The sequence below is a fragment of the Podarcis raffonei genome, chromosome 3 (assembly GCF_027172205.1).
Source record: "Podarcis raffonei isolate rPodRaf1 chromosome 3, rPodRaf1.pri, whole genome shotgun sequence".
Taxonomy (NCBI): domain Eukaryota; kingdom Metazoa; phylum Chordata; class Lepidosauria; order Squamata; family Lacertidae; genus Podarcis; species Podarcis raffonei.
This window is the reverse complement of record NC_070604.1, coordinates 90,324,455-90,351,676: the sequence shown is the minus strand read 5'-3', so window position 1 is coordinate 90,351,676 and position 27,222 is coordinate 90,324,455. Positions and strand designations below refer to the sequence as shown.

Sequence of the window (27,222 nt, the reverse complement as noted above, 5' to 3'; positions counted from 1 at the left end):
GCTAATTGCACACATGCCAGTCCAGAAGCCAAAATGTGTATGTGAAAGATTTAGTCAACTTACAACTGGGGTGCAATTTCATAAGAGTTTTAAAAATCATGCTGCAGACTAAGCAAACAAGATACAGCCATACAGATCACCATTAAAAAAAAGAAAAAAACAGGATTAACTGCATAATGTTATAAATGTAAAGAGAAGTTACAAGTTGTGCTGAGAGTTTCTTTGTGGAAAAGGAGTGGGGGGAAAGCACAATTATAAACTAATTTGTAACAACTTGAGGGCAAGGGAAGGAGATGGCAGTTCACCTCCATACCATCTGGCATGCCTGAAATGTGGGTAGCTGATACCAGAGTCTTACTGCTATTACAAAAGAGAGATAGATTGAAGAAGCTATTGCCCTGCAACAGATGGAAATAGCATTCAAATGGATAAACAGTTTCACCATAATTTACAAAAGACTGCGGTGAAAGAAACAAAAAACCAAGTTAATCTTGAGAAGCATCAAAACAAAAAAACGTTTCTGTACATGTGAAACGCGGAACAGAACAATTTCTATTCACGTGAAGCACAGTTCTCTTTTTAGTTGTTCTTGTTTTATCTGTAAGCTGCCTTGAGTCCCTGTCAGGGAAAAAGGCGGGATATAGATAAATCTAAAACAACAACAGCAAGAACAACAACAGGGTGGGTCTTGTTGTCTGGGCAGCTGCATGCACACTGCCCAGGCTTGTGCCCCAGGAAGGTCATTTTGGTGCTGCTAACACTTCACCCCCGGAGGCGCACTCCATTGTCTCTCGAGACAGATGGATGCCAACAACAACAAAGAATGATGTGATGAAACTTAAAGAAAATGTTACACTTGCCCTGTTATTAAATTAGCTGTGCACGTGCTGCTTATATTCACTCCTAATGTCTATCAAATGCCACTGGCATGCTGGATCTTCCACTCTCACCTCCTGAACTTTGTAATAATTTGTCAAGGTACATTTCCTCCTACATGTTTTCAGTAGTTTCGCTAGGCTTGTATGTGGTGTTGATTTAAGTCACGTGATGTGTCTTCCCAGGTACCATAGCATGTGGGTGACCGTAGATTACCTAGCATTTAGTATTCTGTTGTTGTGTTTGGCAGTACTAGAGTGGAGAAAAAATGTCTTTGCATTTCAAATTGGTGATAGTGTGCAGTGGTTGTACACAGAACCCACACAAGATGTGTGAATTTGTTCAGTTTGCATCAACTAGTGCAGCGGTTTTCAACCTGTTGTTGGACTACAACTTCCATCATCCCTGAACTCTGGCCTTGCTAGCTAGGGGTGATGGGAGTTGTAGTTCAACAACATCTGGGGACCCACAGGTTGAGAAAGGCTGAACTAGTGCAACATTTATGCTTGGGAGTCCACCCCCACCCCCTAAGTTAGGGTCAGTGGTATTGGTGATAGTGAGACAAGAGAGAGGTGAGTGAAAGAAAGCTGAATGTTGCATTTCCCTTACCAACAGAGGGTATAATATTGTATGCTTCACATCCCCTTCCTTCACACCACAGGCACCAGCTGCTTTGGATAGCTAGAGGGAGGGATTTAAGGAACTCTTCCTATGAAACAACCCACTGTGGGGATGTTGGACCATAACCGCAGTGGAGCTCAAGACAGGGAAAGAAAGGCACTGCATTTCAACCTACGCAGTTACAGTGGTACCTTAGTTTACAACCATAATCCGTTCTGGAGGTCCGTTTGTAAACCAAAACAGGTTGTAACCCAAGGCGTGCTTTCGCCAATGGGGCGTCCAAATTTTTTTTGTTTGTAATTCCCCCTCCCCCCAAAAAAGAAGGGTTGTAATCCAAAAAAGGTTGCAAACCAGGACACGCACTTTTGGGTTTGATGTGTTTGTAATCCAAAACGTATGCAAACCAAGGTACCACTGTATTTAATATATTTATTTCGAATCCTCCCAAGACAGCTGACAAATGATACCTTGTAATATTGTTGTCCCCATTTTATTAGTGTAACAATTCATTAGGATCCTTCTCACATGCTTCAGCTGCTGTTTATCCTAGCTTATATTCAGTCCTCGTTCTCATCACAGTCTAAATCCATGCAGCAAAGTTTTGCGAATTTGCAGTTAGGGAAAGTGGGGTGGGGGACTGATAGAAATGAGGTTTGTCACACTCCTGTGTGTTCAACAAAATCTGTTGCAAAGGAAGAGGAAACAAAAGAAAGAAGGAATATGAATTGGGTTGTTGTTTTTTAAATGACCCTGTGTGGAGGAACACACTGACTAGGTTAGCCAAATTGTGAGTCAGGGCCCTAGAGTTGTGGTATCTCCTCTTCCTAATGTTCCAAGAAGGACTGATTTTGATCCAGCAAGCTGGGGTTCAAAGGCTCAATAAATACACTATAAGGACGTATCAATACAAGGCAAATCATTAGTTTCTTTCACCATCCATACTCTAGAAGCTATCAAGGAAAACTTCACATTTCACTTGCTTAAGAAGCACACTGATGCCATGCCATTTGACAGTGAGAGCCTCAAACCTTCTTTCCATGATATAACTATTCATGTTGACGTACTTCTATCTGTTAATACTCTGGCTATAGTTGCCCCAGTGCCTTAAATGTCAAGAAGTGTCTTCGAGAAGAAAAAGCAAACATCAGTTGATGGTCCAAAGATGGTTGAAAGTATGAAGTGTAAAGTCAGCACCTAAAGTAGACAATTCATCGACAGTACAGAACGGTTTGACTTAACCCCAATTTTCAATAGCAAGTGACAGGCCTTTAAGAGAAAATAACTAAATTGCAGAGTAGTCATCAACATTATGTAATGTGCCATTTCCTTCTACAAGACCACTGAATGCTGTACGGTTATTCTTACTCGGGGGAAGTGTCAACTAATCTCACTTGTGCTTCTCTTTATTGGTGGCTTTCAAGGGATGTGCCAGTTATTTCTGGTGTGCTTACCCCCGCTAATTAGTGTTTTAGTATCAATCACTCTAAAGCTAAAATCACAAATATTGTCACAAATATTTTAGCTGCTGGGAAGGGGATGGTAAGCTATATGGCTATACCTCAATGAAAATGAAGGATCACAGTTTGATTATGGAAAAACTCATGTGGAGATCAGGGTTCGAAATTAGCAGGGCGCCAGATTCTCCATTTGTGAGCACCTCCAAAAGTCTGGGTGCCATTTTTTTGCACCTGGCTGACACTCAAGGATTACAGAAATGTATGGGCTTTGAAGCCTCAAAGTATATGTTAAGGATAGACAATATATTAAGCAGTTTAACAATAAAGAGTAGAGTGTTTTGAAAACTGAAGCATGGTACCAATATTTTTATTGTCAACACCAAATTAAACATACATTAACAATTTCTGCTAAAATGTGATATTAACAATATGTTACTTATGTGAATTGGGACGTGGGTGGCGCTGTGGGTTAAACCACAGAGCCTAGGACTTACTGATCAGAAGGTCGGTGGTTCAAATCCCCACAACGGGGTGAGCTCCCCGTGCTCAGTCCCTGCTCCTGCCAACCTAGCAGTTCGAAAGCACGTCAAAGTGCAAGTTGATAAATAGGTACCGCTCCAGCGGGAAGGTAAACGGCGTTTCCGTGTGCTGCTCTGGTTTGCCAGAAGCGGCTTAGTCATGCTGGCCACATGACCCGGAAGCTGTACGCCGGCTCCCTCGGCCAATAAAACGAGATGAGCGCCGCAACCCCAGAGTCGGCCACAACTGGACCTAATGGTCAGGGGTCCCTTTACCTTACTTACGTGAATTGCGTATTAATTCATGCTTATCAAAATAATAAATAACAAGTGTTGCTGATCCCCACCCCCAGTGGTAACTAGACATTCTGTTTTGGTGCCCACACCCCAGATCCCATAAGCCAGGGATGTCCAACCAGTAGATTGCAATCTACCTGTAGATCCCTGGCTGATCCTGGTAGATTGCGGGATCCTTATTGTGTACAAAAAGTTACGGGGAAAAGCTTAAAAACTCTGCAATCCTCCCCACAAAAAGCTCAACAACTCTGGGCAATCCACCCACCCCACGCACGCTCTTCCTCCCTCCAATGACAGTGCGTAGATCACTGCCAGTTTTTCTATACTGGGAGTAGATTGCAGTCTCTTGGGAATTGGACATGTCTGCCATAAGCCATTTGGCTCTTAGCTTTTCTATCCCAGTTTCTAAGACTGGTGGAGATTAGGAACAGGATGATTATTCACAGTGGCCAGTAAGCAGGGACAAAAGCAGAGAAACAGGCATTTGGAAAGAGCCCAAAGGGCAGTTATGGGGAGCCCAGAGGCAGGAGGCACTGGATTACAAATTTGGGATGTATGGGAAGCATAGGTAAAGGGTTGCAGAGACATATCAGGCTGGAAGATTCACATGTCTGAATAGAACCATGAATTCAAGGGCAATTCTGCATTTTTAAAAAAGGTTTCAGGAGAATTGGCATGGTTTCCAAAGTGCATTTTAAGGTATTTATTGACCTGTTTCTTCTCTTCATCTGCACGTAGCCCAGAGTAACACTAAACTTATACAGGACAAACTAAGAATCATAATATTAATTACAACTTCTCTTCTTGCATTTGTCTCGGCACTGCAATCAGAGGCCAAGTGATAAATGGAAAAAGGTGGAAGAAAATGCCTTTCAGAAATATTAACATGAGAAGACCATAGTAATGTGGCTTTTATCAAGCATTTCTGTTTATCTTATTAGGAGTCACTCCATCTCAACAGTGCCCAACCATCATGATTTATGCAAGCAGGCCAAGAGTAGACTTTCAGTATCAAAGGCTTTGCAATCCAGACCAAATCCCTTCTAATCAAAATAATTCAGACCAGGGAAAATCTGGAGAGCGTTCCACTCTCTTCCATAGATGAGATGAAAGCTAGAGCTAAACTCAAGAAAGACCAGGGCAAAGATCATATGACTTTGTGTCTTTGACCTATTCATCTCAGACTGTAATTATGATGTTGCCAATTCATAATAATGTCATGTTACATAAAGGATGTCAACAGTGTGGCCACAAAGTGCATCCAAGTTCTTGTAAATCCCTCTGACTATACACTTTTTGAAGCTCAGACTGGTAATTCTAAAGGCTTTATAGTTCCCTGTTCTTGCAGCAACTTGTCCTGAAACAAAGAAAACTTGTTTTGAAAATGCTTGCCACCCACAGCAGTCTGTTCTTGGGCATTTGACGAGGAGAGGGCCAACCCTTCCCTGACCACAGATAGTCTGGCTGGCTCTTTTTGTGCAACTCCCAGTAATTAACCTTTAAAAGCACAAAAGACAGATAATAGGATGCTCTCAGAGACAGGGTTACTACCTTTCCAGATGCACTGACCCAGAGACACGCACTAGGGGTGGGGATGGTTATTAAAAACACAAGTGATTTCAAGATATTTAGTTTTATTACTACTTATATAACTGAAGTGATCAAGGCAAAAAGGTGAAATTTGAGAACATGTAGAAACTGATCCCAAAGAGGTCTTTTAGCCATAGCAGTGGACAGACATCTGCATGGCTTTTGTGGAAAGTGAAACAGAGTCACTGCATCCCGTGCCATGGAAAAACACTTCAAAACTTTTTGGCTCCTCGTTGTTTCGGTGCACTGCCTCGTTGGCGACTGCTTTGGAATAACACACAAGGAGCTATGGGCTCTTTGGAAGAATGGCAGAGTATTGATGTATAAAATAAAAACCACGTGCACCTTCATGTCTGAAGTACAAACACAACACAGCATCTTTTGCCACTAGTCATTTAACTCAAAAAGTGATAGGACAAATGTCTTTCCTAATCAACTGATTGTTGCAGTGTGGCAGGAAAGAAAACTGCCTATGAAGTTCTCCCCTCAAATGGTATGTTTCCAGATCACTCAGGAACAGTAACATACCCCTGCCTCCATTTCCTCCTTTCCTCTGTTTCCGTGTATCAATTTTATATTGTAAGCCCACTGAAGTAGTGACCTGTCATGTAAACATCGTGGGGCATAGACGGCACTAAGAAGATAAATATGATGGATGGTTTTGTTCTCTGAATAAAAAAAATCAGGGAATTATTGACCTGCGCTGCAGCTCAAATGGATTATTTTAAAGCTCACGTGCAAGGTCTATGCTGGGCTTCTGCACAACCCCACAAAGGACACACGGACTGACAGATGGACATACCCTCTTTTATTCACACATACAAGCAAGCAACACATTGAGACAGATCCTCTCACACATGTAAAGGCCACCATCCAGAGATACTCACTCACATGGGGGACCCTCATCCTGATCCTGAGACAGGCTGCTATTTCACTGCTGTACAATTTTTGACACTGTTGTCCCCTTCTGGGACCAATCTCCATGCACTACCCTTGTCAGACTGGTGAGCTTATTTCTGGCAAGCTGATTCTGGCATATGTGGTGGCAATCAAGCACTGAAACTGCTGAGGGGCGGGTCAGAGGTGACTGCCAGAGTTCAAAATTGCTACTTGATGCTAGGAGCATGAGAGGGTACAGCAGGCAGGAGCTTAAGTTCTGTGAATTAGAACTTGAGCTCCTACACAGCAATGCCTAAAGTCTCGATGGTGTAGCTTGCGGGATTCTTCAATTTCTGCAACAAATGGACTCTGGGGAGCCAGCTTGAGAGGAAGTAACCCACTCTACCACTGGGCAATCAAACTGCATGGCTCTAGGATCCTTGGTCTCCCTCATCTCCATATCTGCCACCTACACAGGCAGCCGCGGCATGTGCACACAGATCCTCCACTATGTGTTTATTCTAAAGTTCAGCAGCAATTTGTTGGATGTCCAATCAGCAGTACACACCTTTCTAATGCATGGTCTCTGGAAGTTGCCCAACTTTGCCAATGGCTAATGAGAGAGCCTGATCACATGTCCCCAGGTCACAGCTGGTGTGACAGTCACTCTAACTAAAAGTGGGACAAAAGAATACAATGAAATGTTTATGGACTCGTCTCGTTTTAACTTATGTATGCCTAGCAGTTTTAAAGTCCTGTTTATTCCGACAAACAACGAGAATTTAAAACTGCAAATAGTTATTGTTTCAAGTGTGGTTTGGTATGTAGGTCACATTTCATAACAGGATTAGATGGAACTGTAATGTATCATTATACTCAGAAGTATCCCTATGATCTAGAAAAGAAAGTCTTACGTTAAGCATTTGCTCAATAAACAAAGTTTATGAACATCCCAAGGTCACGTAAAACATTTTAATTATGCTTAACGAAAGAAGTAGCCTTATTAAAAATCAACTTCCATTCAAATTAAGCTCTGTTTACATTCAAATTAACATTCTAAAATCTTTTTCTATTTCTAATTATTGTCATCTACAATTCTTTTGTTCCAAAAAAGTAAAGGAAAATTCCATATATTTTGTTTCCTATGCTGTGTAGTTGTGTTTGACTGTGTAGTTGTGTTTCCTATGTAGTTCTGTTTGACTGTCCTCATGGGACATAAAAGTTTACATTAAGAGATGAAAAGTTTTGTGTGTTCTAGGAGAGCATCTTGTTGGGTTGGTCCATCAAACACACTATTTTATAATTAAACTGAATGTGTTTGTTTTTCTAAGTCATTATACATGTGCCTTCCAGAACAGGCAATTATTTGTCATAAATCTAGACAGTATCAGTTTCCAGATTCAAATGCAGAGATCAACTCATCATTTCTATTTGGTTGTGTGACAAGCTCCTATGGAATTCCAAAAAGAAACTTTCCCAGTCATTTTTGGTTGGTAAACTGGTTAAAAGGGGACTAAGTATTACCGTATTGGCCTGAATATAAGTCTCACTTTCCCCAAAATTCCGACCATGAAAAGTTAAAGTGTGGCTTATATTCACAACCTTATGGTATGCAGCCAGGAGCGTGGGGCAAACAGAGCCAGGAGCATGGCAAAGCGGTGCCCGCCCCGTGCATAGTCCCCTGTCCCCAAGGCCAGGAAGGGAGAGAGTGAGGAAGGGGAAAGGCGGACTGCAACGCAGCACGGCTCCCCTCCATCCCCAGTATGCAGCCAGGAGCAGTGAGGAATGGAACGGCTTATATTTGGGATATTTTTCTTTTTTTCTTCCCCCCACCTCCAATTTTAAAGGTGTGGCTTATATTCGGGTACAGCTTATATTCGGGCCAATACGGTATTACTCTCCGGTGGATCCATGGGTAGTTGGGCAACTGTACTCAAAGACTCTCTATGAAGATGGGAGTCACTGGAAGCACTGCTGCTGTTCAAGTATTTTACTACTGGATCGTATGAAAAATACCAAATATTTAGCATGGCAGTATTCTAGTTTAGCATATTCTACTGCAATAGATGAATACTCAAGTTAAAACCAATATTAGTTAGCAACAATTCTTCAGCTTCTTTTGGATTTCTTTCCCTCTTCCTTCAGGCCAAAAGATGCATGCTGCATGCATGCTCATTTTCAAGGTCTCCACACACATATTTAGGGTACAGAAGGAAATAGCAGAGAAATATCTCTCTCCAGATATTCAGTTCACATTCTGGAGAGCAGAAATTGTTTTTTGAAGAATTCCACTATGTAGATCACTACATAATTAAAGAGTACTCATTTCTGGGCATTGGAGGGAAGCTACACTTAAAAAAAAAAGTACTGTCTGTCATAAGAGATCCTATACTTTCATTGAATAAAATAATCTAAATGTAATTATATACCTTACCTAATACTTGAAATTTTGCTATTTACAACAATGCTGAGATGGAATGTTTCAATACTGCATATTCGTTATTTAGAAAACCCTGTATTCCGTTAAGAATTTCGCATATGCTTATCTCCCACCATGGCATTACATCTTTAATCATTGTTTTTCCTTTGCCAAAGTCAAAGATTTAATGAGAAGTGACCAGAAATAAGTTTCCCAACCCTCCTAATTTGGCTGAAATCCACATTATGCATGACAGCACTGAAGATCCCTGGCAGGCACCTGTCAAAAACCAACATACCATGTCTTAAGAGCTGCACTCAGCTATCCAAGACGACACTTTTCAAAATGTACATGAAAAATGTGATTCAACTAGCCAGACACTACTGTAATGCCACCCACCGTCATGAACATACACAGATTTCACTGCAATATAGATTGCTGCTCCATTACAGGCCATCATTTGCATTCGTTTTTGGTCCACTGGTTTTTTATTTGTCTCTACCACAGCATCTATCTAATTAAAGGGGATTTTGTTACAAGAGCTGTTAAGCTAATAATGCATTAAGTATCTTAATAATAAAGCATTATGTGATATTAGAGTAAAATGTCGCTTCCTTCTACTTTCGTCTTTCTGGATGTTGGCATTTTATCCCATCAGTAACTCTGTATTTTATTTAGTGAACAATTCCTTGAAATTAAAGTGTGCAAATTTAAGGAGGGTAGGCTTCATTAACTCAAAGGAAGTAAATGCGGACCTTTAGGGTTCTTTCCCAGAATCCACTCTACTTTCCAGCTCCCGGAATGAAATCTCACTATCAATACTTTTAATGAGATTTGCAGTGTTTAGTTAATTAATCCATTTGATTAAAAGTCATTTCAGCCGAGTTAAAATTTCTCCTTACAATTTTTTTAAATTTAAAATATTATTTCTAACGCTAAAAATATTCACAGAAAATGTGGTTGGCAGGTACTTTCAAAAAAGAAGCTCTCCTGTTGGCTTCAGGTTTAAAGTGCCCTCTGAAAAGTGCACATCACCGAGTTCCTTCCTAAGGTTTGCCAGAAGCATAGCCTGGAACATGGCAGAAGAGCGTTTTTTTCTTCAACTTTAAACTGCAAAGAATAGCAGTTGAAAGGAGTGGCAATGGAGCTTTTTGGCATCTGACATTTTCTTTTTCCTGCATGCACTGGATGTTGTCATCTATGCCACTTGGGGTGACAGGATAAGATTCCAGATGCCACAATCATATGTCAGCTGCCCCTGAAAGCCCTCTTTCCCCCCATCTGCATGCCCTGGACACTGTGGAAAGAAAATGGTAGCTTCCAGGTGAACTATGGTCATTGGGGGATCAGAGGGTGGGCAAGCATCATCAGCATGGCAGAACCTACCAAGGCACTGGTGCTCCAGTACCTGCCTAACAATACAGAATATGGATACCAGGTCTGAAATAAACCATATTTGTGTTTTTGCATAATTTATCCTGCTTCACTAATCAAGGGGAGGGGCAAGGAGTTGCCAACCACAGAAGTCTTACTTTCAAGTTTCTGAAATGGTTCACTCAGAGTTAACCAAGTATTGCCCTACATGTAGCTTCTTTGCACCCAAATGAGCCAGAATTTTGCCTCCTTCCCTCCCCCATAGACAAGGACAAGATTCACAAGATGCTGAAACATTTTAACTGCCCTTGCCTAGATGTGTGGGAAATGCCTAACTTGCACTTTTTAGAATTTAGACTACGGTATGGAAACATGGCTAACACCAAGCCTCGCCTGCATTTCCTGAAGCCTCATGGGATTTTTCTGGAACCGAACAAAGCGTAACTGAGAACAGACACTAATCCGGCATGCTTCCAATAGCTAAGTATTACGTGCACAAACAAGTAAGCTTTATTTACAATATTCCTACATAAAATTGCAGGCTGAGAGACTGTATGTTCTGTTTACATAGACATGAATGCCTACTTAAGAAGAGAAAAACACAACATTTTTTCCCATGGAAACAAAAATCCTGGGTCTGCTTTATATCTATACCATGAATAGGAGCATGGTTGTTCACAATTAGCTATATATTTTATGCCCACCATAGATTACCATGAACTGTATGTTTCAGTACACTGGCCTGCAGCTGTCTCCATGCATTCCCCTTTTCTGCAAAAGCAGCGTTTGTGTTGCGAGAGTAGAACTACTCTTGACGGCTAATCTATAGATGTCCTCTTTCCCCCAATCTTCTGTTTTTCTTATAGGTCATTAAAGTCAGAGTGAATTTCTGGGTCAATCCAATGCAATCTACCTTCTTCTATAACTATCTCCACCCTTAAAATGGTCCTAGCTACTTTCTCACGCTTCCTTGTTTTGCTCCTTTAATGCAGTTTGTTGTCTCTCCTTTAACTTCCTTCAACTTTCTCCAGCTCACAACCTTACCAATGCACTCACATTTTCTCCCCACGAAGTCTCCTATTCATTAATTTGACTTGACCACAAATAGGCATATGGACGGCAATAGATAAGCAGAAAAGACCCACATGTTGTTCTGTTTACTATTTACATTTTGCTCCATACTACTTCATTCATACTCAAGGAAATTTATATACAGGCCTCAAAGAAGATAGCAACTCAAACTGGGTAAGACAGAAAAACAAACAGTTTCAAATCATGCCGCTGTTACAGCAGACTGGCATTCATACATATTTATTTCAGGAGTGGATATTTATTTTCAAACTAAGAATTCATAAATCTCTTTAAGAGAGGAAACAAGATTTTTCAGGACGATATGACTGTGCGTTGTCCCCATTTGTAAATACGGGACATAAATAAAGGCTTTACAAGGGGAAATATATGGAGTCACTTTGTATATAAAAAGCAAGAGCAAAAATGGAGAAAGCTTGTAAGTAAGTAGAGAGAATTTATAAATGAAAACAGGCAAAGAGAAAGAAGGTGGGTGTTTTGAACATAAAAAGTAAAAAAGGTAAAGGTAAATGACCCATGGATGGTTGAGTCTAGACAAAGGTGACTATGGGATGTGGCACTCATCTCGCTTCAGGCCGACGGAGCCAGCTTTCGTCCACAGACAGCTTTCTGGGTCATGTGGCCAGCATGACTAAATTGCTTTTGGTGCAATGGAACACTGTGACAGAAGCCAGAGCACATGGAAACACTGTTTACCTTCCTGCCGCAGCGGTACCTATTTATCTACTTGCATTGGTATGCTTTCAAACTGCTAGGTTGGCAGAAGCTGGGACAGAGCAATGGGAGCTCACCCCGTTGTGCGGATTTGAACTGCCAACCTTCTGATTGGCAAGCCCAAGAGGCTCAGTGGTTTAGACCATAGCGCCACTCAACCATTTCACTCAACAATGGCACTTAAAATTAAATAACAAAAGTTGATAAAATAGCCTGTAAAAAACCCAACCATCGACTTGTATTATTTTTACTAATGAAACCTGACCAAGAGATTTTATAGGCATTTCCTATTTTTTATGAAAAAAATTAGAAAACCTGAAAAAAGATTCTAAGTTTCTTAAATGAAAATGTTCCCCATATGACTTTAATGCACAATGAAAGCTAAAAATGAACATTCAAGTTCCTAACGAGGGACTTAACAGAATAAACCCAACCTCTGAATATCAAGACTAACAAACAGGGCTTGGTTCCTTGCAAGCATGAATTGGATTATTTTGTGCATAGCATTACTATCTTAAATCCTGGCATAAGAATAACCCTGTTGGATAAGATCAAAGGTCCACCCAGCCCAGGATCTAGTCCTGATTCCAACAGTAGTTGGAGAGATGCCTCTGGGAAACCCACATTTGAAGGCAAAAATGTTTGGTCTCAACCTCCAGCCGATGGTATTAGGAGGAACATACCACTGACCTCACATTTGAAGGCTATTGCTTGATTATACGAACAGCTTTGTCAGTCCAATGGTCAGGGCAGAGAGCACAACCAGAAGCAGTGAAAAGGAGGGAATACAAAATGATCTTCTTTTATGATGTCTTCCCCAAACTTTTGAAGAAATTGTGAAGGCACTGGATTTTAACTTGTTCATTTTTAAAAAAGGTCTTATAATAAGAATTTACAGTGACCTCTGCGAATTCTTATACTACTACACCTGTCTATGCTGCGTAATATTTTGTGAGAGATGATATTGATTTATAACTGCTTCTCTTGATCTTCTGAGTAACACCCATGCCAGAACCCTGGAAGGGCAAGATAATAAGGACACACCCAACAAGACAATAAAAGGTAGGCATGTTTAAACTGGCAGCGCCTCCCATGAAGGATCGATGTCTTTAAAAGTTCCCACTGCAGTATATCACCATAAGGACAGGTACTATTTGACATTTCTGTATTTTATAAAAGTACGAATTCTCAACCACACTGGTTAACTATGCTGCAATTCACCATTGCAGATAGTTAAAAATGCTGTATACTGCACTCCTATGTGAGAGGTTTTTTATGGTCTTCCATGACTATGCAAAAATAAGCAAAAAGCGAAACAGAATAATCAGCCAGCCTGAATTCAGAACCTGTTTGCCTTCAACAGTGAAGCAAATGCAGGTGTACAGTTCCCTTCACATATTACCGAATATGTCTTTCCATAGCTGAAGCTGTTTCACAGGTTCAAGGATGTCACCTTAAATTGACAGCCTTTGTTCACAATGACAAGGAATCTCATTCCCTTCCCAGGGTGCTTTCAGATTTCCATGTGCTCATCCTGAACTGTAATCTATACCTTCAAGCAATCACGACCAGCCCACATGCTTCAAAATAAAGCAAAACATGAAGTGAGAAGCCCCTTAATTATCTGGTGGCACTTCTACCAGTCACTTTATTCATCCTTAGATTAATTTAAAACAATCATGTCACTGACCACAGACTTAACTGAGGGCAGAATTATAGTTCTTTATATTCCCCTGGCAAAAATTATTCATTTATTAACAAAATTATATACTGCTTGACTGTAAAAGCAAAACAAACAAAATGCCCTCTTAAGTGGGTTGCAAAAAATATATAAAAAATCAAAAATGATTTTATCCAGTTAAAAACAGGTATTTAAACATTCAAAATATGATTGAAATCAGCAGTAGTTAAAAAGAAATAAAACATATGTAAATTCTCTTTGTCTGGGCAGGCTTGACTAAATGAAAATGTTTTAAGCACGTCCTGATAAAAGTACAGCGAAGGCCCCTGCCTGATGTCAATCAGCAGGAAGTTCCAAAGTGCAGGTGCTGCCAGACTAAAAGATGGAATTTTTTACCAGTGCGGAGTGAGTATTATGCAACACCTGCCATAATGCCAGTTCTGCAGATCAAGGCGGTCAAGTGGGCATATATGGATTAAGATGACCCCACAAGTAAACTGATTCCGAACTCTTAAGGGCTTTATGTGCTAATATTAACAACTTGAACTTGGCCTGGTAGCAAATCGGCAACATCTGAACAAGATGTTATATACTGGCAGGGTCTCCCTCCTGACCGCAACTGTGTGGCATCATCATCACCACCACCATCATCATCATCATCATCATTATTTATTGGATTTATATACCACCCTATACCCGGAGATCTCTGGGCGGTTCACAGAAAAGATCAACATAAAAACCACAATATATATAATCAAAATAAAAACAACAACCCAGTAACCCCCCCAACTGCATTCTGCACCAACTGCAGTTTCTGGATCAAATGCAATGGAGCCAATGAACTAATTACATGTAGCAATCCACATGTAACAAAAACATTTCTATTTTGCTGAGTTTATACAATGGTATCAGCATATTCATCCATTAATCACAACTAAACTAAACTAAACTGAACGGTGCTTTCTGCTACATTTCAAGGTGATCAAACCTATTTTATTTTTGCAACTTGCTGATCTCTAACATGTTGCTGTTTCAACATTTTTGCATTTTGACAAGTCAATAGAAAGCACCTACAAGGAGCCGCTCGGGATCGTGGAAAACATGGCCTCCATGGGGCTGTTCCTGAATAAGTTTGGTCCAACTCATAGTCGCGGACATGCCTTAGACCTGGTGTTCACTTCTACTGACGTGGGTGATCTGACACCCAGTAAAAGTGAAACAAAGGAAGTGCCATGGTCAGATCATTTCCTGGTGCAACTGGACTTCTCTGCGACCCTTCACCTCTGCAGGGAGGTGGGACTGATTCCGATGGTCTGCCCCCCCCCTTTAATGGAGCCAAACGGTTTCCAGAGGGTGGTAAGGGATGTTTTATCCCATGTTGATGGCCTTTCAGCTGATTCCCTGGTGGCCCACTGGAATGCAGAGTTAACCAGGGCTATCAACTGTATGGCTCTGAAACGCCCTCTCCAATTGCATGAAGCCCAGTCAGCCCCACGGTTTCCCCCGGAGCTGAGGGTGATGAAACAATCGCTGAGACGGCTAGAGCGCCGGTGGCGGAAAACTCATTCTGAATCGGACCAGACACGGGTTGGAGGTCAATATCGAGCCTACCAAGTGGCGATAGCAATGACGAAGAGAACTTTCTTCACATCCTCAGGAGGCTCTTTCAGGTGGTTCGCAATTTAACAGAACCACCTTTGCCATCGGGGCCTGGTAAAGACCCCAAGATCTCCTGCAATGATTTTGCAAAGTTTTGCAGATAAAGTCACTCAGATTCGGAAAAAGGTAGACTCCACAGTGGGAGCAGGGCTGGGGCAGGAGAGTGCTAGAGTGCTGTCTAGTCGAGTTGCATGGAATCAATTCCAATCTGTTACCTCCGAGGATGTGGACAGGCTGCTTGGACGAGTGAAACTGATCACCTGTTTCCTTGATCCTTGCCCATCTTGGCTAATAAAAGCATGCCGGGAAGGGCTGGGCGATGGGCTCTGCGAGGTGGTGAATGCTGCCCTCTGTGAGGGAGCCTTCCCAGACCCACTGAAAGAGGCAGTTATTAAACTGCTTTTTAAAAAATATCTTTAGACCTGGCCAATACAGTCAACTATCACCCAATCTCAAATCTTCCATTCATTTTACTTCAAATACTTTGGCCCTTGATGAAAAGTGAAACAAAACAAAGAGTGGCTTAACGATGTAGATCTGCTCAATATTGCCACAATAAAATGGATAAATACAATTGTATAATCCCACTACAGGTTTCAGAATAAGAAAATTGCTAAAAGTAACAATTACATGCCTGCTTGAGCTGGTGGAAGTGGTGTGGAGAACCCCAAGGCTATAGTTTTGGGGGATTTCAATATACATGCTGAGGCAACCTTATTTGGAGCAGCTCAAAATTTCATCACTGCCATGACAACCATGGGTCTGTCTCAGATTATATCTGGCAAAATGCATGTGGCAGGACACACTTTAGACCTGCTTTTCTGTACTAGTGTTTGGTGGGGGAGCTGACAAAGACTGCTGTCATGGATATTATGACCCTCTAATCAGGCTTGGGCTGTATGCTGCAGGGTATGGGGCCAATGGAAACATCTACCACTGGAGATGTATGGAGCCAGATAGCTTCCTAATGTCCCTGGGGGAATTTCCCACAGATCTGTCCAGTGGTCCTGCCGGAAATTGGGAGATTACTCATGCTACTCATGCTACCATGTCAACAAGTCACTGAGTCATGTTGGCTCCTTGGTATTTCAAGGAGCTGAAGGCAATGAATGGCAGAGTCAACAACTGGAGGACTTGAGGAGATGAAAACCCCATTTTTATGTTTATCATTTTTATGCTGGGAACTGCCCTGGGATGTACTTGACAAATTTGCACTTCATTTAAGGAGGACACCTGAGAATTGGAAGGTCATGTAACAGGGAGAGGAGCTAAAAGGAAAAGGAGCTAAAGTTTGGCAGTAAGGAAAAGGTCTGGAGGGAAGAAAGTGAATGGAGCAGAGCGTATCTGCATGTAAGAAAGTAGCTTAAGGCTTCATTCGCCTCACTTTCCCCTAATCACATTTCAGAGGTGGTTAGCTAGTTCAAACAGAAAGCAAACTACATGTATATTATCTTGCAGAATTACCCCACAGAAAGAGAGATGACTTACTTTGCTCTTTTGGCCATCTCATTGCCATCCCAACGTGGACTGTAGGGGTAGTTTTTCTGGGCTTGCGAATAGAGCTCCCCACTGTTAGTGAAGTGGTAGACAGACTGAAACGTTAATGTTGGCTGGTCCCGAGGAAAATAGAGTGGGAGGTCAACTGCAAAGAAGAAAGAGACGATGGGTTAAGGGATTTTGTTCTTTCTTGCTTTCATCTTTCTCATTTGACAAACAGATTAAGAAACTTCTAAGCTTATCAGTGTAACACCCACAGCAAAACTTTAACATTATGACAACGTAAAGCTTCCTTTCACTCAACAAACTCAAATTGTTTTAGTTATAGGTAGGTAACCATGTTGGTCTGCCGTAGTCGAAATAAAATTGAAAAATTCCTTCCAGTAGCCCCTAAGAGACCAACTAAGTTTGTTATTGGTATGAGCTTTCATGTGCATGCACGAAAGTATCTGAAAAAGTGTGCATGTACACGAAAGCTCATACCAATAACAAACTTAGTTGGTCTCTAAGGGGCTACTGGAAGGAATTTTTTTATTTTGTTTCAAATTGTTTTATAAGCTCTAGGTGGGGGCCACAAATGCTCTCCTTCCCTTGAGGCTTTTAAGCAGAGGCTGGATGGCCACCTGCCTTGTATGATCTAGTTGAGATTCCTCCATTGCATAGGGTTGGACTAGATAACCCCTGTGATCCCTTCCAACTCTATAATTTTATGATTCTATTCTTTGTTGTTTGCGCTTTGTATTTAAATTCCATTTCCTTTATGTGTTTGGTTGTTATTTTAAATTACTTTTCCCTCAAGCATCAGGTTTCTTTTAAAAGCAAAATTTCTTTGTGCAAGTGGTATAAAGCAGTGAGAGAGGATAATAAAACTTCAGTGAAGAAAGTTAACAGTATCTGTTGTATTAGTTTCATTTGTCTTTTTACTCAAGAATCCTAAGTTTCCCCATTATCTAGATTTTTAAAACCTCTGACTTACTGAGAAAGGCACTAATAGCAGTTTTCCTCTTATTAAGTAAGTCAAAAGCTTTGTTTTAAGAGCAAAGTATATAGTACTGAAGTCATGTTTAAAAGCATAATAGAGACATGACTGTCAATTCAGAAAAGCTTTCATTTGCGGTGATTAGTCTTTCAGTGATTGCTGAATCCCACACCCACCCCAACCACAGGACTGTTTCAGAAGAAAAGGGAAGAAAAGGCTTCTTCCAGTTAACTAAAAAACCCCCACCAAGGTTCTATTATGTCTAGTTATTGAATCAATGTGCACGATCAAGTTGACCCCCATGCCTTCTCAGCTTTCTTGCCCATAGTACATTTGTACTTCTATAATTCCTCCTTAACGTGCAGCTTCTCCTGACCCCAAATCTCCTGTGAACAATTTCACTTCTTAGTCCCAGCTGATTTCCAATTTCTTACAGAAGTTTCCCCTCGCTCCCTGTATTCATGACCCACCTCTGAAGACGAGAACTCACCCCACATGAAATATAAGAGATCAATATAACTAGATACAAAATTGAAAAGTTTAACACAAGCAGTGGCCTTGGAATGTATTTATTTATGCATACATACAGGTATGTATTTATTTCATTACATTTGTATTCTGCCTTCCTTCCAAAGAGTTTGAGGTAGAATAGATGTTTTGTTCCCGCAACCTGTATCCTCACAACCAGCCATAGGCCAAGTTGTAGACACAGGCCAAAGTAACACAGTGAGAAGCATGCTGAGCAGGGATCTGAACCGTGTCTGTCCCAGTTCTACTTCAACATTCTAGTTACTACTCCACACTGACTCTCATACTACCAAATCTGAAACAGCCTACATTTCACCTACGGGAAGTCCAACAGGAGGAGGAGAGAGAAAGGAAAAGCAAGGGGGACAGGGGAAGATATGCACAGACACTATTATTTCTTAAAAATAATTAAGCTTGGCCCTTTGCCCAAAGGTCCTAGGGCAGAAAGACATAAATTCAAAACAAAACGTAGCAATAAAATAAAAAATAGGAAACTAAACACAACATTCCAGTTATAAATTAAACCAGCAAGAACAAGAACTCAGGTAGCCAATACACCTCTCTCATCCCCAGAAGCCTGGGCCGATAAGCTGACAGCAGCAGTTGGAATAACATGGGGATTTTTACCAGCTGAGGTTACCAGCCAAAGGCTTAAAAGGCTGGAAAATGAGCGAGGTCCCAACTAAAGAAGAATGGTAACTTAAACTGATGGAATATGCGCAGCTTGCGGACCTGTCACATAGAATAAGAGAACAAGAAGAACATACATTTAAAGAAGACTGGAAAATGTTTATTGAAATTGTGTACACTTGAAAACGTTGGCAGCATTAAGATAAATTCAACAGTGTAAATAAGCTTTGATGGATGTAATAATGGAATACTGAATGGTTCAGTTTATGTAAAATATGCAGGGATTTATGTTATGCAAAATTAACCATGGAAAGAGAAGAAGGGAAGTCATTGATATTTTAAGGTTGTTTAAATGAATATTCTAAAACGTAAAACAGAAAATTTAATAAAAATTATAGAAAAAAAACAGGAGAAGTCTGATGAGGGATTTTGAACAAATATTGGGAGTTAAAACTATGTAGTCCTAGGAGGGGATTCAGTGCGCAAGAAAGGAAGGGCAGAAAAACTTAAAAAAGCAGAACACTTGAGCAGAAGAGGCAATATGAGTCTGAGGAACGAAAGTCATGGGGTGGAGGATGTGACAGGGCTTTAGCGGTAAGAGCAAGGAGTTTTTTTACCAGATGGTGGGAAGGAGCTGGGAACACAGTGTAGAAAACTGAGGAGAGGGATCATTTGGACTGAATGAGAATAACTTTGGCACATCTCAGTTCTCTCACCTCTAGCCATAATTCTCCTTCCAAAATAAGGTTGAATTAGACAAGGCAGGAGATGACTAGAGCACAAACCTTGAGTTTCAACCAAGAGGAGAAAGAGAGATGTTGCTATATAGAAGTGACAAGGCTTTGCAACAGAAAAGGGGGAGCAAAGATAAACCCAAGGCTTCTACGCAGAATTACTGGCGATCCTAGATTAGATCAAGGAACAGCTCTAATAAAGATAGAAAATGCTGACACCAGCATATGCAAACATTTCAGACAGCTTGCTACATGCCCAAAGACTGCCTGAATTTGGCTTGAGAATCTGAACTTTGCAAAACCATGCTTAAGTGTTTTTTTCATGTTTTGTAGATAAAAAGTATGTTAGCATTCATGTCAAGTGCTGCAAATACTATTTCCAAACAAGTTGACTCACAGATACCTTGGTGCTATGTCTGTAGACAATAGATGCATGAGTCATGTCTGTAAATTCCTGGAAGTGCTAACAGACCCCTTGCTTAGTCATCTTTTAAAGGCATGATGAGTTCACGAGCTCTGTAAGCCATAATAAAGGGCTCTAGCTGTATACCATCTCCCCCCGTTACATTCTGTATAGCACAAATTAAAAGTCTAAAAATAACTTCATACATATGACTCACTTCATCTAACACGTTTGCACAACTTGTGTTGTTAAACAGTGATATCTAGTCAGGAAGGTATAATTCTGTCGCCATGCTAAAAATAAAAAGGAAAAATGTGTCAGTGGAAGACATGAGATTTATTTGACCCCAAGAATATAAGTGCTTTTTGAGGAATATTTCCACAAAGTCTATTACAAGCCACAAAGCTTCACAATAATTAATTTTAAGGAACCTCCAGCCCATGGATCTAATTAGGCCCGCCAGGCCTCTTCATTTAAGCTAGCTGGGCCAAAAGGGGCTTCTGAAGTACCAATCAGCAGATTGTCATGGCTTCTAAAGCTAGCATGCAATTCTTCTGTAGTCCTAATGATCAGTTGATTTATAGAGCTAAAGAAGTGCTTCACACTTGGCTTCTGAAGCACCGAAGATAAGCTGACTGAAAATAACAATGCAATGAACTGAAGTTCCACTGATGAGATGGTTGTTGGTGATACAAAGTGCTGTCCATCTCTCAAATTTGGCCCGTGGGTGGTGTGTATGTGTGTGTGTGTAGGGGAGATAAGAAACAACCTGTTGGTCAAATTCAGTTCCCTTTGCACAGCTTCTAGTGTTCTCTGATGTCAAATATGAGGGGCCAATGTGTCATCAAATGTTTTGTTTACTGGTACTACTGGAACTGAAGTGCTGATCAGTTGACTGGCACCTAAGGCAGGCTCCGCAGAAAAACACATTCTTTGTCCATACAGCTTGATGCCAAACTGCACGGGCAAAGGAAAACAGCTCATTTGATGTTATGATGAATTCAGGCAACTGACAAGTGGCCCACTGGCTTTGGGGGACATGCCCACCAGTTCAAAATGGCAACAACTCTTGCTGCTGCAATTTTTGTTTCTTTTATAAGAGTGTGGTACAAAAATTAAAATTCTTGCCAGCAGTATTAAACATAAGCAGCTAGACTCAAATCCAATACTTTTTGCCTTACAGAGAGGACCACAGGGTCCAAAGATGAGTATTTCAAATTTCTCACTCTGGTATATTGCAGCTTCTTAAATTAATTAGCTATAGAATAAGGGTGAGGAAAAAATTTTGACCCACCCTGCAGGCGAACTTTCACTGATGGGGGACACAACCCATCTGTCAATCAAATGATGCCATTATTGACACCACGTGATTAACAGGTGGGTTATCTTATGCATGTGTCAAAATCCTATATTCAGGGCTCCCAAGTTTCTGACACCCAAATAGCTGTTAGGTGCTTGGGAACTGTAGTATAAGGAGCATTGCTGGCCCAATGCTCTGCACCGGGCTAGCAAAGCACTTCTTGCTCCCATCTCCATCATCTGATGGAGTGGGGGAGAAGCTGGCATTTTGAAAGCATCTGCTACGAGACCAAAAAGTCCCTCTCTCAGCCAATACCTGCAAAAAATTGAGACTGCTTGCTTTGACTGGGTTTGGCTATGCATGGAACAGGTATGCATAGCCAACTGAGCATGATTTATCCTTGGTACGCATGCAGCCAGCACACGAAGAAACCCCCCCTCCCCCCCATAAGCTGATGTCACAAGTGATGCCAGATGATTGACATGTGAGCAGGAGTTGGAGAAAACGGTCTTGCATGCCAAATTGGACACCCTAGCTGGCCAACAATGGCCCATGGCTGGAGTTTTCCCACTCTTGCTACAGAAATATTGTGAAAACCTTACTCCAGTAGAGATGACTGGTCAGGGGCAAAAAAACCGTGTGTTCTTGGTTCAGGCCAAAAGCCAGCATAGCCCTTCATTCTATTTTCTTTTTTTTTTTTTTTTTTTTTTTATAAATTTTTTTTATTGCTTTTTTCCAGAATCTAAATCCATCATCAATAACACAACAAAAGCGGTTTTACAGAAAGAAAAAGAAATTAAACAAGAAAAAATTCATTTTTCGAAGTCTTTTTTTTTTTTTTCATCATCCACTGGACTTCCCCATCTCCTCCATCCCTGCATTCTTTATAATAAATATAAACAGCAAATTAATACCTTGTTTCCTGTGTTTTTGTATTTTCATCTAATTATTCACTCTGAAATTAAAACTTTTCTCAATCATTAACTTTGTTTCTATCAACTCCGAATTTCAATACTGAAGCATATTTACCTCAAACCTTAGCAAATTTTTAACATTCATATATCTTATAATGTTTTTGTAAATAGTCCTTAAATTTTTTCCAATCCTCTTCCGCAGCCTCTTCTCCCAGGTCTCGGATTCTGCCAGTCATTTCGGCTAGTTGCATATAGTCCATCAGTTGTGTGTGCCATTCTTCCAGTGTGGGTAGCTCCTGTGCCTTCCAATATTTAGCTATGAGAATTCTTGCTGCAGTCGTTGCATATAGAAAGAAGGTTCTGTCTTTCTTAGGTATCCTCTGGCCCACAATGCCCAAGAGGAAGGCCTCTGGTTTCTTCTGAAAGGTATACTTAAATACCTTTTTCAACTCGTTATAAATCATTTCCCAGAAGGCCTTCACCCTCGGGCATGTCCACCAGAGGTGGTAAAAAGTTCCTTCAGCCTCCTTACATTTCCAACATTTATTATCAGACAAATGGTATATCTTTGCAAGTTTGACTGGGGTCATGTACCACCTGTACATCATTTTCATAATATTTTCCTTTAAGGCACTACATGCCGTAAATTTCATACCGGTGGTCCATAACCTTTCCCAGTCCTCAAACATAATGTTGTATCCAATATCTTGTGCCCATTTTATCATGGCTGATTTGACTGTCTCATCTTGAGTATTCCATTTAAGCAGCAAGTTGTACATTCTTGAAAGCACTTTCGTCTTAGGTTCAAGTAATTCTAGTTCTAATTTTGATTTTTCCACCTGGAGACCAATTTTTTTATCTTTTTTAAAGATCTCTAAAATTTGGGCATAGTGAAACCAGTCTCGCACCTTCCCTTTCAATTTTTCAAAGCTCTGCAACCTCCAAGTGTCACCCACTCTTTCTATTATTTCACAGTATTTTGCCCAGCCACCCCCCATATTAAGTATTTTTGTGGCTTTAGCCTCCATCGGTGATAACCACCTCGGAGTCTTGTTTTCAAATAAGTCCTTGTATTTAGTCCAGACAGAAAACAGAGATTTCCTTACAATATGGTTTTTAAACAACTTATGAGACTTTACCTTGTCGTACCACAAATATGCATGCCACCCAAAAGCATTGTTGAACCCTTCCAGATCTAGGACATCAGTGTTTTCTAGCAAAAACCAATCTTTCAGCCAGCAGAGGGATGCAGCTTCATAATACAACCTTAAGTCCGGCAGGGCAAAACCCCCTCTTTCCTTTGCATCTGTTAATATTTTAAATTTTATTCGGGGCTTTTTGCCCTGCCAGACAAACTTCATAATGTCCCTCTGCCACTTTCCAAAACATTCCACTCTGTCCACGATCTGTAGGGTCTGGAACAGAAACAGCATTTTTGGCAATACATTCATCTTTACTGCTACAATTCTTCCCAACAAGGAAAGTTTCAATCTTGACCAGATTTCTAGATCCTTTTTAATTTCAGACCAACATTTTTCATAATTATCTTTAAACAGATTCAAATTTTTCCCAGTCAAGTTGACCCCCAGGTATTTCACTTTATTAACAACGTTTAGTTCTGTTTCCTTCTGAAACCCATCTATTTCTAAAGGTGTCAAGTTTTTTGCCAAAACCTTAGTTTTTTGTTTGTTTAACTTGAATCCCGCCACCCGACCAAACTCAGAAATTAATTCCAATACTCTTTTTGTGCTGGACACCGGCTCCTGTAATGTCAAAACCAAGTCATCTGCAAAGGCCTTCAGTTTATATTGTTTTCCTCCGACCTGTATTCCTTCCACCTGCTGATCCTTCCTGATCAAATTTAGCAAAACCTCAAGGACAGAAATAAATAGCAAGGGTGATAGGGGGCACCCCTGTCGTGTTCCTTTTTCAATTTTAAACTCTTCTGTCACCACATTGTTTACTATCAATTTAGCCTTTTGTTCTGAATATATTGCATCTATGCCATTTTGGAACGCCCTTCCCACTCCCATCCCTTCCAAATTCTTCTTCATAAATTTCCAAGATATATTGTCAAAGGCCTTCTCCGCGTCTATAAATATCAAAACTGCTTTTGTATTCAAATTTGTCTGTAGAAGTTCCAGAACGTCAACAATGTTCCTAGTATTATCTGACAAATGCCTGCCAGGGAGAAAGCCTGCTTGGTCTTTATGAATAACTCCATTTAAGACTTTTTTCAATCTATTTGCCAAAATGTCAGCAAAAATCTTGTAATCCACGTTTAGGAGTGAGATGGGACGGTAGTTCTTAAGTTGAGTCTTTTCAGATTCCAATTTTGGTATCAAAGTGATGAATGCCTCTTTCCACGATTCTGGTGCCCCCTTCCCTTCCATAATTTGATTACATACCTCCATCAATGGCTGAATCAGGTATTCCTTCAATATCTTATAGTATTTGGAGGTAAGTCCATCTGGGCCCGGGGATTTGCCTAGTTGCATGTTCTGAATGGCATTTTCGATTTCCTGTTGGGTTATTTTATAATTCAGGTCAGTTTGTTTGTCTTGTGTTAGTTTTTGTAGGCCATAGCTTTTTAAAAATTTATTTATTTCAGTCTCCACTTGGGGTCCTTGGGAAAACAATTTTTTAAAATATCTCTGGAAACACTTTCTAATTTCCTCTGGTTTCTGAATACATTCTCCTTCAACCTCTAGATTGGTAACAAAGTTCAGTTTTTGTCTCTTTTTCAGCTGCCATGATAGCAGCTTCCCACATTTATTTGCCGATTCAAATGATCTTTGTTTCATCTGTTTGATTTTCCATTCAACTTCTTGATTTATCAGTTTTGCATATTGTGCTTGATGGAATTTTATTTCTCTCAAAACTTCTTTTGATTTTGGATTTAGTCTCAACTTTTTCTCTCCGTCTTTTATCCTTTCCAAGATCTTGTCCTTTTTACCGTTCCAGAGTTTTTTCTTAATAGAATTCTGCTGTATCAGAAACCCTCTCATAACAGCTTTGCTTGCGTCCCAGATTGTTTTTTTTTCCACCGAAGTGTTCAAATTTAGTTCAAAGTAGTCTTTCATCGTCTTTTGGGCCTTCTTCACTATCTCCTGGTCTCTAAACAATGCATCATTCATTCTCCATCTGAAGGATCCAGCTGGTGTAAGTCTCAAGTCCATTTTCAAGGGGTTATGGTCGGAGCAAGTTTTAGGGCAGATCTCTACTTTTTTGGTCTTGGGTGCCAGTCCTCTAGATATCCAGATTTGGTCGATTCTTGTCCAGGATAGGTGGGCCTCAGAAAAGAATGTTCCCTCTCTACCTAGGGGGTTCTTTGTCCTCCAGATATCAATCAAGTCCATATTGTCTGTGAGTTCAAAAAAAGTCTTTGGTAGTCTGCCATCTTTAGTCACATTTTGATTTTGTGACTTATCCATGTGTGTGGAGACAACCCCATTCATATCTCCCATCAGAATGATGTTATTATAGTCCATATGGTCCAGCATTGTCTCATGCAGCTTCCCATAAAATTCAGATTTCCCCTCATTTGGTGCATAAATTCCAATTATCAAAAATTTTTCTCCTTGTGATTGTATTTCGATCGCCAAAATTCTTCCTTGTTCATCTTTGAACACAAATTTTGGTGCTAGGCTCTCCTTTGCATATATCACGACTCCCCTTTTCTTTTCTTTAGCTGATGAAATAAATTCTTGGCCTAGTCGCTTGTTTATTAGCACTCTTCTGTGGAGCCTAGTCACATGGGTTTCCTGGAGACAAATGACGTCTAGTTGTTCTTTCCTCAAAATGTGAAAAATCCTTTTCCTTTTTTCAGGGGAATTTGCCCCATGGATATTCCAACTAAAAAGCTGCAGAGACATCCTGGATCAGCTTGTTAGCCGATGGGGTTGTCTCCCTTCTCGTCTATGTCTGGAGGTGGATCTTTTGTACCAGGCGTGGGGGGTGGCCAGGTACCTGCTGTCCCTTTTCGAAGGTCCTCCCCGTGATCGTTTAGGAATTTTTCTTGCTCTTCTGCTGTTCTGATTCTCACCTTCTTCCCTTTCAAATTAAAAGATAATCCTTGGGGGAATTCCCACCTGTAAGGGATTGTGTTGTTTCTTAATAATCTTGCCAGATCCTTGTATGTAGTTCTTAAGTCCAACAATTGTTTTGGTATGTCTCTGAAGATTTCTGCTGTCTTTCCCTGTATCACCAATGGGTTTTTAAAATGTAGGCCAAGTATGTTGTCTTTTTCTTGCTTGTATCTCAATATGATCAAGCAATCCCTTGGTTTATCTTTCTTGGCCACTCTTCCCAATCTAAAAGCGGTGACGATTTTGAAGTCTTTCTCTTCTGCCAAACCCCAGAACTTGGATATTTCTGCAGTCAAAAAGCCAGCCAAATCTTCCTTTTCTAGTTCTGGAATATTTCTAATCCTAAGATTACTTTCCCGGTTTTTCAGCTCCGCCATAGACAGATAGGCCTGTTGTTCAGTGACCTGTCTACTCAGTGGTCTTACTTCCCCTCTTAATTCCTCAATCCTTTTTTTGTTTTGGTCTGCTTTCGTGTTTGCGTCCTCAGCTAATTTTCGGTTCTCTGATATAGTCTTTTCAAAATTTCCTATCACCTGTGTGTTTTGAGCAACTTGGTCTGTCAACTTATTAATCGTTGCTGTAACCTGGTCAAATTTAGCCGCTTGTTCATCAGCTTTCTTATTTAATGCTGCTAGTTGATCCAATATTTCTTTAGAAATAGGGTCTAATCCTCCTGCAGCCATATCCTCCAAAACTGGCTGTTTAAATTGTCCTTCTTGCAGACCTGTCACAATTGGAACAGATGATCTACGTGGCTGCACAGGCAAAGTTGATTGCAATAGTTCAGTTTGTTTTGCTTTCTTGGCAGCCCTTGTTTTTCCTGCCACACTCATTCCACAACTGTCTAGGTTTCAAGGTCAAATTGTAAATCCCATGGGAAAAGCAATCATCCAGGCAAAAAGATTTCCAAAACAACCAGCAGTTCTCAGAGGTTTATATTTCCACAATCCAGCAGGGGGAGCTCCCCAAAAGTTT

At 40.6% G+C, this 27,222-nt stretch overlaps 1 protein-coding gene across 1 annotated transcript in view; it reads right to left on the bottom strand.

Annotated features, from left to right (window-relative positions):
- BABAM2 (BRISC and BRCA1 A complex member 2) overlaps nucleotides 1–27,222 on the bottom strand; it is a 140,770-nt gene that overhangs the window by 4,042 nt on the left and 109,506 nt on the right. The window contains exon 11 of the mRNA XM_053382959.1: nucleotides 16,663–16,816. Within this exon, the coding sequence (XP_053238934.1) occupies nucleotides 16,663–16,816 (154 nt within the window). The remainder of the gene's footprint in view (nucleotides 1–16,662; nucleotides 16,817–27,222) is intronic.